The 15,791-nt window shown below is 36.9% G+C and overlaps 1 protein-coding gene across 4 annotated transcripts; it reads left to right on the top strand.

The window, feature by feature from the left end:
• The first annotated feature begins 1,488 nt into the window (after positions 1-1,488).
• Positions 1,489-13,682, top strand: cpeb4a (cytoplasmic polyadenylation element binding protein 4a). 4 transcript variants are annotated; one of them, XM_084430451.1, is made up of 11 exons: positions 1,489-1,580; positions 2,516-3,696; positions 4,884-4,974; positions 6,032-6,055; positions 8,076-8,252; positions 8,340-8,429; positions 8,644-8,762; positions 8,931-9,056; positions 9,265-9,379; positions 9,686-9,867; positions 10,715-13,682. In XM_084430451.1, the coding sequence occupies exons 2-11, from the start codon at positions 2,578-2,580 to the stop codon at positions 10,940-10,942; spliced, it is 2,271 nt and encodes a 756-aa protein (XP_084286577.1). In that variant the 5' UTR covers positions 1,489-1,580; positions 2,516-2,577; the 3' UTR covers positions 10,943-13,682. The 4 variants fall into 4 exon arrangements, with proteins under 4 accessions (XP_084286577.1, XP_084286579.1, XP_084286578.1 ...); XM_084430453.1 differs by lacking the exon at positions 8,931-9,056; XM_084430452.1 differs by lacking the exon at positions 6,032-6,055.
• The last annotated feature ends 2,109 nt before the right edge of the window (positions 13,683-15,791 follow it).

Genomic DNA, 15,791 nt, shown 5'->3' on the forward strand with positions numbered 1-15,791 from the left:
AATTGTTTTAATTTGGACTCTGTGCTTGTGTTTTGAGACAGTGACCATCGACCTGCATTATATGACTGACAGACAAGAACGGTTTGACCTAAAAATATCAAAATTGAAACTACTGCGGAAAAAAAGACACCTACATCTTGGATGCCCTTGAGGTAAGCTAAAACATACCAAAATTTTATTTCAAAGTGAACTATCCCTTTAAGCAATTTTCAAGTTATATGTAATTTAAGTTCAAATGACTTAAACATCCAAGTTGATTGTACTTAAAAACTACAGTGTGGCTGATTATTTATTTATTTTTAATATGCGGTATGATAGTCTAGGAATTAGGCCTATTATATTCTCAGACTTGTTGCGATGTAATTGCTCCATTTGTGGAGAACATATAAAATGCTATAGTTCATCAAAATATTTGCTTGTGCTATTTATTAGAGAATGTAAACAATTATATTCTGTGAATGTTAAGGTAATTCATTCTTAATTAAATTAAGATTTTATTAAAATGTTATTAAAGTAATAATTTATAGAAACTCTACAGATATCCGCTTTCTTTCTTTTTTTAGATTAACATGGTTAAATTTAGACAACGCTCAAACCGTTGATTTGATCGATTCCCGTTTCAGTAAACAGTCCAAATGTGTCAGTTCTCCCTCACATAAATCCTTGGTCTGTGTACTGAAATATAAACTGTACAAACACTAAACTTGACATAAAGCCTACACAAAAATGAATTACTTGAGACAGATTCATCCAATGGATGTCACACATTTCTTTATTTATTGTTATTATTCAGTGCTGCAGAGAAATGGATTGATTTTGATCTGGTCCAGGCATGAATAGTCAAGCACTAAAACTCGATTACAGGCTGAAAATAGTAACAGCTTACTTTAATGGGATTGCAGGCTGCAGTGAGCACTAGAACCAACTGGCCTACTGAAGGCATCCCCGAGCCTCTAAACCCATCATTAAAAAGATATAGACTGTGTCTGCCCATTAATAAAAGCAGTGTGCAGAACTGAATGTGAATAAAATCGAGGCAGGAATCTCGTCCATCGTCCAATATTTCTCCTTCAAACCTGATAAAAAATGTTAATTATTCATCTGGTCAAGCATTGCCGAGGCATACGTTTTCCAGACAAAGAAAATGCTAAAGTTCATATAAACATCTCCTATCTCTCTCTCAACTGGTTTTGATATTCAGACCCTATACCAATGTGGCAACACGTATAATAATTACAGAAGCTGCTCTTTCATGTATATATTTATTAATTGTTATTTATATGTCGATCTAAGACGCAGTCTAGACAGCAAATATTTAAACATTTCAAAGCCGGTTCTATGGGGTATTTACATTCTGGGCAGGTACAGTCACCCTTCTATCGGTGATAGAAGGTAACTGGTTGAGAAAGAGGTGTGGTTGGGATTCTAGGGTCCAATCAAATGCCGCGTTTACTCAAACCAGGGCGGAGATTCTGCTATACAAGGGCGGGGTTAAAGACGGAAGTTCAACTGGATTGGTTGGTCGGTTGCAACACTCACAAACCATGGTCATCTGCAGCACGTCCTTGCAACTTGGAAACGTAAGAAAACCTGTATCATTCTCAGTGTCGATTCTGAAAAAAATCTTTCGCAAAAACAGCCAAAATGTGTCGAGTGTAAATGGTTGGCCGACGAAGACGCGTGGACGTTTTTAACCGCTGTCTTTATTAAAACGCCGACTGCGATGCACGGTGTCATTAAGAAACCAGAACACGAACGCTGTCGTTTGCAGTGCGGGATCTGAAGTAAATTAGCGTTGCTTATGATGCAAATGTACCAGAAATTCACCGAGTAGCGTTTGGCATCACTACCGTGGGATTTAATCGACGCGTCAGTGTAAATTCGAGAATTTATAAGGTAAAATTTGGATTGGGGGGGGGACACTGCCCCGGTCTATAGCACATAGACTGAAACGTCATCAACATTTTCCTGTATTTAAATGGCTGAGAGAGAGGAGGTCATTGCTGAAATAAGGAAGAACGCCGGTAGGTCATTTGCATTATCTTGAAACATTTGCGATGACAATGCTTTAAATGCGTACGTGAAAATCCTCCATCAGCGGGCGTGCGGAATTATTAGATAAGGTGGCCTGTGTCATGATGACATGTCGTGATGTGTTTAAAGGCGACCCCGTTTTGCTTAGAAGAAATGTCGATTAAATCAACGGCTCCCCACGGCGTTTCTCGCTGCAGCGTCTTTTACTCTTGATTTCATTAAGATTAAAATCCATTCCATCATTAAATCCATGATAGATCAGTACTGTGCGTGTCTGTGAATGACGGCAAAGGTCGTTAGTGTAAAACAGTAATAGAAACTGCATATTTGAATGTATTGTATAATGGGTGGATGACATGATTCATTAGCTGTTTAGTATTCTAAATATTTTTCATCTCTCTCTCTCTCTCTCTCTCTCTCTCTCTCTCTCTCTCTCTCTCTCTCTCTCTCTCTCTCTCTCTCTCTCTCTCTCACACACAAGGGTATTAAGAGAAACTGAGGGAATTACGCACAAGTGAAGATTTATTCGATTAAGCTACATAAATGGGGGATTACGGCTTTCTGGTTAAAAACAACGCTGCTAACAAATCAGTTTTTCCAGTAAGAATACATCCACACCTGCAGCATACGGTCCACCACCAGACCGCTCCTCCAAGCCCTCCAGCTTTCATCAGCAACAACAACACTACCAATGGTGGAAGTGTTGGATCCGCTTGGCTTTTCCCAGCTGTGACGACCCACTCTAACATGCAAGATGATGTTTTGGAGTCTGAGACGTCCAAGGCTTCGCAGCCGCAACTGGAGAGTCAGGATGGACAAGACAAGCAAACGCTCTCTCCACCGGGTCACCAAGAAGCACCGGGAATCATATCAGATTTGGACAACGCCATGCCAGAGGAGAATCAGCTGGAGAAGGGGACCATGGAGAATGCTAACGGAAAAGAGGCGCTGCGGCTCGAGTCTCCAGTGTTATCGGGCTTTGACTATCATGAGACGTCCGGTATTGGTACTTTAGCACAGTCCAGTAGCTCTTCTTCATCGTCCCTCACTGGCTTCAGCAGCTGGTCCACTGCTATGCCGCCTAACCCCTCCACCTTGATCGAAGAGGTTGGCTTTTTCAACCAGGCCGCTACTACTAACAATGCTCCTCCTCCGCTGCTATTTCAGAGTTTCTCTCATCACACCAATACAGGATTCGGGGGGAATTTCTCCCACCAGATAGGGCCACTATCTCAGCACCATCCATCTCATCATCCCCACTTCCAGCACCCTCATAATCAGCACCGCAGGTCCTCACCCAGCCCCCATCCGCCTCCCTTTTCCCACCGCAGTGCTGCTTTCAACCAGCTGCCCCATTTAGGGAATAACTTGAGCAAGCCCCCATCACCTTGGGGAAGCTATCAGAGCCCCTCTTCCACTCCATCTTCAACTTCATGGAGCCCCGGTGGAGGGTACGGAGGCTGGGGAAGCTCTCAGGGACGGGAGTATCGAAGAGGGCTGAATGGAGGGGTCAATCCCCTCAACTCGATTTCGCCTTTAAAGAAGTCTTTCCCAAATAACCAGACACCAACGCAGAAGTATCCCCGCAACAATTCCGGCTTCAACACTAAACCCTGGATGGAGGATACCATAAATCGCAATGATAGCATCTTTCCATTTCAGGTAACTAAAGCCCAGTCTCTCTTTAATTTTGAGCTATTTTAGATGGAGGAACATGTTTAGAGGTAATATGGTTGCAAAGATGTGCATTGAGGATTAGATGACATGAGAATTTTTTTTCTTTCTGCATTTGCTCCCTTTGGCTTAATCTAATCTGATAGTGACGAAGCACTCGTGGCCTGTTTGTTAGATAAATGTGATAGATCAAAGCTCAGATGAGCAATGCAGTGCTGTCGTTCCACTTCTGCAAGCTGTTATTGTCAATGATATAAAAAGGTTGTGTGAGTCAAAATCAGGGGATGGCACACAGGCAACATGAGGGGAACTGGAAACTCTGATACTCATTTATCCACGTGTCAACACAATTATCAAGATATTAACATTCATAAATAGCAGGGATTCTATTCTATCAGGCGATTCTTTATTCTTTTCGTATCTATCATTGATTTAGTGACCAACAGATGATTTGATACCAATGACAATACCTTGTGACTTGAATTTTACTTGTTTTAGAACAGAATTTGTATCTTTTTAACGATTTACTTGTTAGCAGTCTGAACTGTATGTTATAACCACAGTGGTAACTGTGAAAACACTCACTGTTTCACATGCTCAGTGTGTCCTCCCTGCTCAGTTCGTAGCCTAATACCAAGAACAAACCATGTATTGTTTGTAAGGCTTTTCTGTTGGTAAGCACAGGATTGTTATGCTAAAACACACACGGGTTATAGTGCATTTCATCAAAAATAAATCAGGCTAAATCAGGTGACTACAGACGCCATGTACATTTTTGAATTGCGAAACAACATGGGTTCTTTTGCAAGCCATCAGACTTGTTACACAGAGAATTACTTCTTTTCTTTAGGTCTATAGCCTTAGGAATCCTTGATTGATGTATTCATTATCTAATGGCACTATTGGTGTACACATCAAGTGCCCAACTGTGTGTGTTAATGTGGGCCCGAGCTGCATGTTTGCATGACATACATCATCTGCATTTTTCAAAACAAAATTATGTGAATGTGCCAGCAGGATGAGTTTCAGAAACTGTTGATATCGCTTAAATAGAACTTTGTCTGCATTATTTTATAAAACCCATTTATTACTTTTCAAACAGAATGACAGGGCCTAATCACATCTCCCTTGTCAATATTTTTTTTTTTTTTTTTTTTTTTTTTTTTTTTTTGCAGGAGCGCAGTCGGTCCTTTGATGGTTTCAGCATGCACTCTCTAGAGAACTCTCTGATCGACATCATGAGAGCCGAGCAGGATTCCTTGAAAGGTACATTACTCACTGCCATTACAGATCCTGCCTCACATGAGTCTGAAAGCGTTTGAGTATCTTTTGCAAGTAAAAACCACTAAATTTGATGATTAATCATTTAGAATTTTTAGGCCAGACACAGAAAATCTATTTTCTAGTTTATACTTGAGTTTATGACTCGGTGTTAATCACAGCAAACACGTAATATAGCATATTTAAATGTATTTTATAGATTCTTTCTCAAAATAACCAAATATAGCCTTAGTTTACTTGGCTTTGATGCTTGGGCTATATTTGCAGCATCATGCATGCTGTTTTGTATATTTATTGCATCAGGTCATGTGTGTTTTTTTTTTTTTGTATCTCATCTGCTGTATTATAATGCTTGATTTCTCCAAAACTCCACATTTGTATTCCCCAACCAAAAGTAAAAAAATGTATAACTCATGTTATTTCCATTCTTGTCATAACAGATATGACTGTCCCCCATACTAACGTTTTCCTGCGTTCAAGTAACCCACATACACAACCCAGTTCTAAGTTTAGTTTTGGAATCTGTTTGGGATTTGTGATTTATTGTTGCCATAGGATGAGTGTTTCAGAAAGTACAGCCACAGAATATATTGAACGAAGGGACATGGAGATCACCTAAGTTCCCTTTAGGATTTGAAGGCTTATCTAGGACAAACACTGGAGAGTTTGATATGTAGTTTTTTTGCACAAAACCGGTTTAGTTGTGTTCACATTACATAATTTATGGTATTTTATTTATCTATTTTAAATCGAGGTGAAGTGTAACATTAATAATTCTTACAAATATAGGATTTAATTATATATTTGAATAGCACAAATGTGGTAAACCAAATGATCGTTCAGTGTTTGCTTGTTCTCAGTGACGTAGTCTACCTAATGCTTTCCAATACCATGTGGACTGATGTCTACTAACTGTATGTGCTATTGTGCATTTAATACACAAATACTCCATTTTTATCAACAGTGTTTTAGACCGATAGCATCTGATTGCAATGTCTAAGACGTCTTTGCTCAAGTTTATTCTGTCTTATTTCACATGCAGCAAGGAATTACGGGAGGCGACGAGGTAAAGATCTTGGTAGTGTATTTATACTTTGTCTGTTGGTTCATGTCATTTAATTTCAAGTTACAACATGCCTTTGTGTTAAATTGTGTTGGTTGCCAGGCAAGGTTTCTGTACTCTGTTGTGTTTAGAAACTGTGTGATCTCATTGTATTCAAATGAAGACGGGTGTTAATTCAGGGTTTCCTACACATTTTCCATTTCTAAATTCCATTATCATACTCAAATTTCCAAACTTCGACCATATTTAACATAAATGGTTCATACATCATTATTGTTTATTGTTCATCATCATTTATTATTATTATTATTATTATTATCATCATCTATTTTATTAAATTCATAAAGAAATATCTTACGATAAACTGCTGTAAAATGAAAAAATCAAGAATTTAATAATCATAGTAACAAAAACATATTATAATACACTCTTATAAACGTATTAATTGAATTGTTATTATTATTTGTAGTTTTATTGTTATTTGTTATTATTATTATTATTATTATTAATAATATTGACAACAATAATAATTGGTATGATCATTTTTGTTTATTTAATTTTACAAAACAATAATAAAATGACAATAGTAACATTTATGGTTGTCCTAATTTCTGTGCTTTCAATTGTTAAACCATTGAGTTTTTATTTTGGCGGGAAACCCGCAGGGAGACCTTAACGATTTGTTGAGATTATGAATTTGGGTTGATGGTTTTCGCATGTTGCGTTGCCAAATGCAAATTCTTAATTATTCAAACACACAGCACTTGCAGAGTAGCATTTACTGTAAATTGAAACTGAAAATGAACACAGTGCTGCGCTTTGGCTTTGCTTTGAAACGTGCAGCGCAACTAATATGTTAATACATTTACGATTCGATAATTGCACTAAGACATATCACATTCACACAACCGTGCATTGTCAAAATTCATAGTTACCGGGCAACTGGCGAGTAATGTGATTTTTAACTCCCATTTGGCACTTTAAACCCAGCGTGCAGCGCTGTCAGAAGCAATCTGTGCATGAAATAAATGTGTATTTGAAAAAGTAACCTTTTGCTTAGTTTATTTAGTAATTGTTTAGGGTCTCTTCATGATTTCAGTTCATGAAGGTCACGCTTTTCCGGTCTGAAAATACGGAAATCCATATAAATATGGAAAAATCCCAACCCTACTGCATATATTTACCTCTGACACATCGGTTTGATATTGTAATCATGGTTTCATGTTGAATGATCACCAAACAGCAAAGTACATTCTTATTTAAAGGAGAAGTTCACTTTTAAAATGAAAATTCTGTCATCATATACTCACCCTCATGTTGTTTCAAAGCTGTATGAATTTCTTCCTTATGCTGAACAGAAAGGAAGATATTTAGAAGAATGTCAGTAACCAGACAGTTTTTGGGTCCCATTGACTTCCATAGTATATTTTTTTCCTACTATGGAAGTCAATGGGACCCAAAAACTGTCTGGTTACTGACATTCTTCTAAATATCTTCCTTTCTGTTCAGCAGAAGAAAGAAATTCATACAGGTTTGAAACAACATGAGGGTGAGTATATGATGACAGAATTTTCATTTTAAAAGTGAACTTCTCCTTTAAGTAATCGTTTGCCCCTTTATCTGTTGCTGGTTCAAGTGGCACGTGCACATTCATTTAGTGAAATTCAAAAGAGACTCGCTTATGATAAAGCCAAACAATTTTGCGCAATCAAAATGTCCGCCTTGAATTCATTTAACGGTCATTAAACGTTTGCCATGAAATCACACTGCTTGTGTTATATACATTTATTTATTATTTATTCATATTTCAGAAAACTGAAAAAGGGAAACAAACATTTTTCCATCCTCCGTTTTCTTTTTTCCATACCTTTCCGGACCTGGAAATTACTTTTCCAAACTGTGTAGGAACCCTGTTAATTGCTTCTCTACATGATCTACAGCAGCTTTTCTATACATATAAAGGTTTGTTTGCTGACTTCAGAATTAGTTCCACTAAATTGCTTTTGGGACTATTGTGTGACAGGTCACTCATCGTTGTTTCCCATGGAGGATGAGCGGAGTTACGGAGAGGATGAGAGGTCTGATCAGAGTCTGAGTGGACTGGGCTCACCACACAGTTTCCCTCACCAGAATGGTGAACGCATTGAGCGATATTCTCGCAAGGTCTTTGTTGGTGGTCTACCTCCAGACATAGATGAAGGTACTAAGGGATAAGAAGGGTTGCTCTTCAGGTTTTAGTAAAATGAGCAAAAACCACAACTAACATGTCATATGCATACAATTTCAGACGAGATCACTGCCAGTTTCCGACGCTTCGGACATTTGTTTGTTGACTGGCCACACAAAGCAGAAAGCAAATCTTATTTTCCACCGAAAGGTTAGTTTCAGAGTGCAAAAACTCTCCATTTATTAAGAAACGAGTCGTGCAGAGATCAGCTTCTCTCATTTTGGGAGCTTAGATGCAAGCCATTGTTTAAAGCCAAGCTTAAGATGAATATCATTGGGCCCTAAGCAAAGGCTACAGGTGAAGGTTACTGAAAGTGCTGGTTGCTTCTTGCATGCATACCCTCAGTGAACCTGTTGTCTTCCAGGTTATGCCTTCCTCCTGTTTCAAGACGAGAGCTCAGTCCAGGCACTGATTGACGCCTGTATGGAAGAGGATGGGAAGCTCTATCTCTGTGTCTCTAGCCCTACAATCAAAGACAAACCAGTAAGATATTAAATGAAGTTCCTAATGTAGGTTCATGAGGAGCCCAATCATTCAGTCCTGTCAATCATCATTGCAAGCGTATTATAAGCAGCAGTCATTGTGCCATTTCTAACAACAATTCTTCCGGCATCCCTTCTCCTCCTCTATTTCTCTCATTCTTCTACATAGTATCATTATTGGGGGTTTAGCTCGGAGCTCGAGCCTCGGGTTCGAGCTTCCTTTGAAGACCGCAAGCCAAGTTTGTTTACCATTAGCCATCAGGACTGGATGGGCAGGCGAACTCATGAGAAGCCTGTATGTCTGCTGTTCCTGTGTGATTTTTTTATTCTTAAGCTCTCATGCAAGTCATGAGAAATTAGGAGAGCATTTTAAAGTTAATTATAAACCTGAACATTGTAACCTGCTCCAACACTGTTGCCAATACTAGTGGAATTTCGTAGAAACACTGGATAGCACTGGATGACAAGTCAATGATTCTGTTATGTTCATTGTGTAACTTTAGGTCCAGATACGACCCTGGAATTTGAACGACAGTGACTTTGTGATGGATGGCTCTCAGCCCCTTGACCCCAGGAAAACCATCTTTGTTGGGGGAGTTCCTCGACCTCTACGAGCTGGTTTGTTTGGCTTTCAGATGAGCCCATAAATCATTTAAAATAAAATAAAAATCTGTTTAGTCATCACAGTAAATACAATAAGGTTTTGTCGATTATTTACAGTGTGATGTTAGAATCATCTAGCACAGGGTTTACTCTAACTCAGACTTGATGCTACAGAATACAAGCATGTTGCAATATGATTATTGCATTATGCACTTGATGTCTTGATTATGAGTGTTTATGCAAGCCCTCTTTTAAATTATTATTATTTCTATTCATTTATTATAATTTATTTTTTTAAATTGATGTGTTACCCCATGACAGTGGAGCTCGCAATGATTATGGACCGACTGTACGGCGGGGTGTGTTATGCTGGCATTGACACTGACCCTGAGCTGAAGTATCCTAAAGGAGCTGGACGGGTGGCCTTCTCCAATCAACAGAGCTACATTGCTGCTATCAGCGCTCGCTTTGTGCAACTGCAACACGGAGAGATCGATAAACGGGTGAGTGGGGGTTGGAGCTTTAAGTAATGTATATGTAAGCTGATATAGTCAAGCTCGTTCTTTAGCTCTTCCATATTTCAAATGTCAGCACCGTGTACAGCAGGGCTCTTCACCTGCAGGCCGGCAGGAGTTTTTAATATGGCCCTCGATTTCTCTTTTTTTCCGCAAAATGGTTGACATTTAAGTCTGCAGTCTAAATTCAACATGGAGTGCACACTTAAGCTCTAAGAGGCAGATTTACTAAACAGAGCCAATTAGCATGAGAGCGCAGTTCCAAAACAGCGCTGATGGGAGTGGAAAGTTCTGTGCGTGATCTACCGACGACGTGCAAATTAAAGACACAGACACCGTCAGATCATTTCCAGAATGACCAACGCAATCTTCCAGGTAGCGTCTGGTTTAAGACATGCACCGATACGTTGACGAGCGCAAACCTTTGTAAATCACCTTGCATGATTCATTTAAATGCTCTCCTCACATAAATTGAGCCTGAAAAGGAAACTCCTACAAATTCATACGCAATAAGTTCAGGCACAAAACTAACTGTGCCCACGCCTTTTCAGCGCTAATGTTTCACTGCGTGTCTCCTGACAGTGGTTTATTAACACCAAAAGATGGTTTGCGCTGGCGCAAGCTGTTAGTAAATCTAGCCCTAAGTTCTTTAGCCAGTCAAATGACATTTAAGTTTTATATAGAAAATGGAGATCTGATCTACTGCATGCTACAATAATGTTGGGCTCTTTGCCTTATTTGTTTAAATGGTTTATGGTCCTAATTCTTTTGTTCTTCATGGTCAAGGCCAGCCTACCGTCACATGTGCTAAGCTAAAAGTGTCTACCTTTCCCAGGTGGAAGTGAAGCCATATGTACTGGATGACCAGCTGTGTGATGAGTGTCAGGGCACGCGTTGTGGGGGCAAGTTTGCTCCGTTCTTCTGCGCTAATGTCACTTGTCTTCAGTACTACTGTGAATACTGCTGGGCAGCCATTCACTCGCGTGCCGGACGGGAGTTTCACAAGCCTCTGGTGAAGGAGGGAGGAGACCGGCCTCGCCACATCTCCTTCCGCTGGAACTGATCTGGGAGGCCAAGGCTGTGCTATTCATATTCATGCACTTTTCATTTTGCTAAGTCCTTTTTATTTAGAGTTCTTTTTTAAGTCTAAAATTGTATTTATTCTTAAGTTTTTAATTTTTTTTATTATTTTTTTTTTTGCAGAAGAGAATGCTAAAAGAAAATGGTGTAATCCTGATTTTTGTTGAAAAGCTACATTGGTGCGCATGAAGACTTGAATGCATTAGATTTAAAAAAAAAAAAGATATATATATATATATATATATATATATATAGATGTTTAGCCTGACTTGAATTACTGTTCTATCTTTATTCTCTTGGAGCGTCATCTTCTGTTTGTAATGGGTCACATTTTCACTTGAATCTGTTGAAGGCTATACACTGAGGCTAACAATGTAAGGGTTCAAGCCTCATTTATATGACTTTAATGTTGAGGTTTGCTATTTCACTGACTAATCTTAACTGGTTGCATGGCAAATGTGGAATCATAGTTACTCCTTTCAAATGCACAGTAACAACTAACAAGAGGCCGCAACCTATTCTGGAATGGATTATATGGACTAGTTCTCACGTGTAAGGCAAATCTTTGTGATTTAGCCATAAAGAAAAAAAGTAGTTATAAAAATCCTTTTAGAGTGATGTAACCCATTCTGTAAAGATTACTATTAAACTACATCCAAGTTACCTATTACTTAATCAAATCAAGCATAAGACTTAAGGCTAAAGGGCAAGAACTAAGAACAGCAGAGACGCGGCGATAATACAGGATGTGACTGTTTGTTGTGCTTGATACACAGGTTTTTGGTCAGGCAAACCAAAGATGAGCCTTAGAGATGTCCTACTGTCTATGATACTATGAATAGAAAGCTTAAAAGCATAATTGGTTTAATGGATTTAAAAAAAAATGAGTTCTATTCACTTAAGTGTTTATGATTCTTGTAATGGTTATGGCAGTAACTTTGGCTCATTTGTCAGGGATTTTGTGCTAAAAGCTAACTCAATGTTGTAGTATTTGCTAATGAGGAATTACCATGTTTTGCATTGATAGTGTTTTACTGCATGGGTTTTGCCATGGGTTAATTGGTGTTCTAACTGAGCATTGCAGTAGCTGAGCACATTTCAAAGAATTTGAGAAACAAATATTATTTTTTACATGGTCTGCTGATTTTTGTACTGTGTTTTATAGCTAATTATTTTGTCATGGACGTAAAACCATTATGCACTACTTTTCTAAATATTGTTTTTCAAGTCACTTTTTTCCACAAATGGAAAGTCCTTTTGTGATAACTTTTTTTTTTTTTTCACTTGTTGAATATAGATTTTGTACTTTTTGTTACTAAGAGATCTGGTTATAATGCAAGCATACCTTAAGGAAAAGAAAAAAAAGCTAATATAATTTTGTTTAGGTTTTTATGTATTTACGTTCTGAAATCCCTAGATTGTCACACACACACACATATATATAGCCTATATATATTTAGGTGACTGTATTGTTCAAACTAATATCTAATATTTGCAAAATGCAAACAGTGTTCTTTTCTATCTTAATGGACAAAGTAAATATTGAATCTAGCATGACACAAATTCCTTAAATTGTGTGCTACATGTAGAAATATATACCTATCCAGTACCTGCCCTCTATCAGTTATGAGAATGATGATGACTTCCCTCATTATTGGCTGTAGAAAATAAAATAATTAACCATGTAAATTAGAGAAATGTTAGGATGCAACGTGTATCACAATGATGAATGTTCCATATTGAAATATCAATGTTTACTGTTATGTATAATTCTGAGAGGCAACAAGGTTAATTTATTCATTAGGTATGCATGAGCTAAATTAAGAAGTTAGGGTTGAATTATTTTCTCTTGCTTTAATGGTGGTTTTGTTTCAGAGTTATGTACCTTACCCATGCACAAGCTGTGCATACCCCCATTTTTACCGTTTTTACTAGTTGACAAAAAGAAGCATACAAGAGGGTGATTTAGTCATAAATTGATTCAGGGCTTACTTGAATACACTTTCAAAATATTGACAGTGAGATCTGTGCAATACGTTTTCCCGGAGACCTTTACATTGTACTTCTAATATAACTACTTATGTGCAAATCCACCACTTTCAACATGCATCACCTCACACACTCTCCTTCAGCTGTTATAACCTTTATTATTCTCTGATTTATACAGAAAGAAAAAAAAATACCACTGAAATTATAGGTGTTTTTACTTTTACGTATTCACATATTTTCCTACTTGAGTTCATGCTACTGTGACTACAATGTAAATACTAAGTGAATAATGTTTCAACCATTTACTGATATATTTTTAATTGGAATGTAATAATTGTCATTTTGATTATAGTTTTTGATCAGTACACTTATTAGATTTTCTAGTTTTAATAATCACTATAGTGTGCTTCATGCCTACAGAAGGATAAGAAAAAAATATCAGAAAATTCTCTATGTAACTGCTTATTTAAATTTACATAGTTTATAACTGTATGGGAAGGTGTATTTATCAATAGATTTTTATAAGAGGAACAATTTTTTTGCTATGTCATTTAAAAGTTTTAATTTTTATATTTTACATCCACATGGAGTTATGTAAAGAAAAAAAAATATCATTTAGACATACATGTGCTTTGGTAGTTGAGTCTTGATTATTTGCGGTTAAATATTTATAACAGAATGCTTAAAGTATTTGTAATGTGAAATGTTGAATGAATAAACTTGATTGCAGGAAATGCCGGATGTCTTGTCTTAACCATGAAAGTTATCAGTGAAACCTTTGATAGGAAATTGGATCTGTAATTCATGTTGTGTTTAATAATTAAATTATTTAACCCTCAGAGAGTCTTCGGTCACTTCTGACCGAAAAAAATTCTGTTTTGAATTTTAAAAAATCACAGCTTCATCGGAAGGTTATGATACTTGGTGACTTTTATGGCATTAGGTATATGTATGCAAAAAAAAATTGAGGTCATGATCCGAGCATGCTAAGTGGTCGTAAAAAAAATAGTCACACTCAGTGCCTTCGGTCAAAAATGACCGACCCATAGGAAATGAATGGGAAATTTACAAAAACACAAAAATTCTCTGAATTTTTGTCTGTACAATCTACAAATCGGCCACGATTCTAAAAAAAAGTACACCGCAGTAAAGGGGTGACACTCTACAACATCAAGAGTGCAAAAAATTCACACCCACCCACCCACACACACATAGAAACACACTTTTATACACATACACACCAATAAATTCAGATTACAAAAAATCTGTTTTGAATTTTTAAAGATCACAGCTTCATTGGAATGTTACGAAACTTGGTGACTTTTCTGGCATTAGGTATGTGAACAGAGAAAAAAATTGAGGTCATGATCCGAGAATGCTAAGTGGTCGTAAAAAAAATAGTCACACTCATGGTCTTCGGTCAAAAATTACCCCCATAGGAAATGAATGGGAAATGGACAAAAACACAAAAATTCGCTACAAATTGGCCACGATGCAGAAAAAAAGTGCTCAGCAATGAAGGGGTGAAACTCTAAAACATCAAGAGTGAAAAACATAACATAATTAATAATTATAATTAATATATATATATATATATATATATATATATATATATATATATATATATATATATAATTAATATAATAATTATTAAAATTATTAAAATAATAATTAATAAAATGTTATAAACCTTGGCAAAAAGTATTATTTGACAATTTCTAAAAAAATACAATCAATCCACATCTTAAAAGTAAGTAATTTGGTCCAAAAACAACTAGAATTCACAAGCATCTCCATTTAGAGCTATTACAGGCATCTAGTGGTAAACCCATGCAATAACATGATTTATTTAATTTTATGTTTAATAAATTGATTTATTTTTTTTATTTTTTTTTATTTTCTGAAAGCCTAGTCTCTATTTTAACCAAAAATACCGCATAGAAAAAATAAAATTAAAAAAAATAATAATAAAAAAAAAAAACATTATTTTCAATGGCAAAAAATGGACTATAAATATTGCATAAATATTAATAAGTTCAATCAAATTGTCTCAAAATACTAAATTAAAAAGAATAAATATTATAGAACAAAAATAAATTGCATTGGTTTTTACTGGGATGGAGGAAGTTTCATTTTTAGGTGTCCGGTCACTTCTGACCGGGAAGGCACTGAGTGTGACTGCTAAACGAAGACTCTCTGAGGGTTAACTCAACCTACTGTACATAAAATCAAAGTGTTAGCTATTTTAACAGAGCACAATAGGAAATGCAGAAAGCTTCTGGCACTACTGACTGCGAATGGGGTCAAAAAATCTATTTTTAGCTTGTCTGATCCAGTGCATGCTGCCTAAAAGACAGTATTATGATTACGAGGAGGACATCAGGGTGAGAACTTGATTATTCTGGAGTTATTAAGATTGTTTACAGTTTTTACTACTAGGCTACTTGAAGGTGTATTAGGCTAATGGAGCTGGTAAGAGGGCAGGCCTTATCATATTTTATGCACAGAAGTACATCTAAACTGTATGGACTTGCATTACTTAGAGCTTCTCATGCTGCAATGCATATTATTTTATGCAAATCGTCTACTAGTGCTAGTACAGCATTTGTTTAGGTCTGAACACGGTACCTTATTATTGCAGGCAGTCTGATGTAGAGGCCGCCCACACATGATCACTGCAGAAGCACACAAACAGCGCCCTCTGGCGGGTCTTCAATCAATACCACACAACAAGTGGACTAATGTAAAAAGTAATAGACTATATAATAGCTACGCAAGATAACATTAGACTCAAACATATCAGTTACATTATTTCTCATTGACCCCTAAAGTTAGATTTTGTC

The sequence above is a fragment of the Rutilus rutilus genome (genome assembly GCF_951802725.1).
Source record: "Rutilus rutilus genome assembly, chromosome: 14".
NCBI classification, from domain to species: Eukaryota; Metazoa; Chordata; class Actinopteri; order Cypriniformes; family Leuciscidae; genus Rutilus; species Rutilus rutilus.

Coding starts and splice junctions, on each gene's coding strand:
- cpeb4a (XM_084430451.1), top strand. CDS start 2,578: ATGGGGGATTACGGCTTTCTGGTTAAAAACAACGCTGCTAACAAATCA. Junction 3,697..4,883: donor ATAGCATCTTTCCATTTCAG/GTAACTAAAGCC, acceptor TTTTTTTTGCAG/GAGCGCAGTCGGTCCTTTGA. Junction 9,380..9,685: donor TCCTCGACCTCTACGAGCTG/GTTTGTTTGGCT, acceptor ACCCCATGACAG/TGGAGCTCGCAATGATTATG.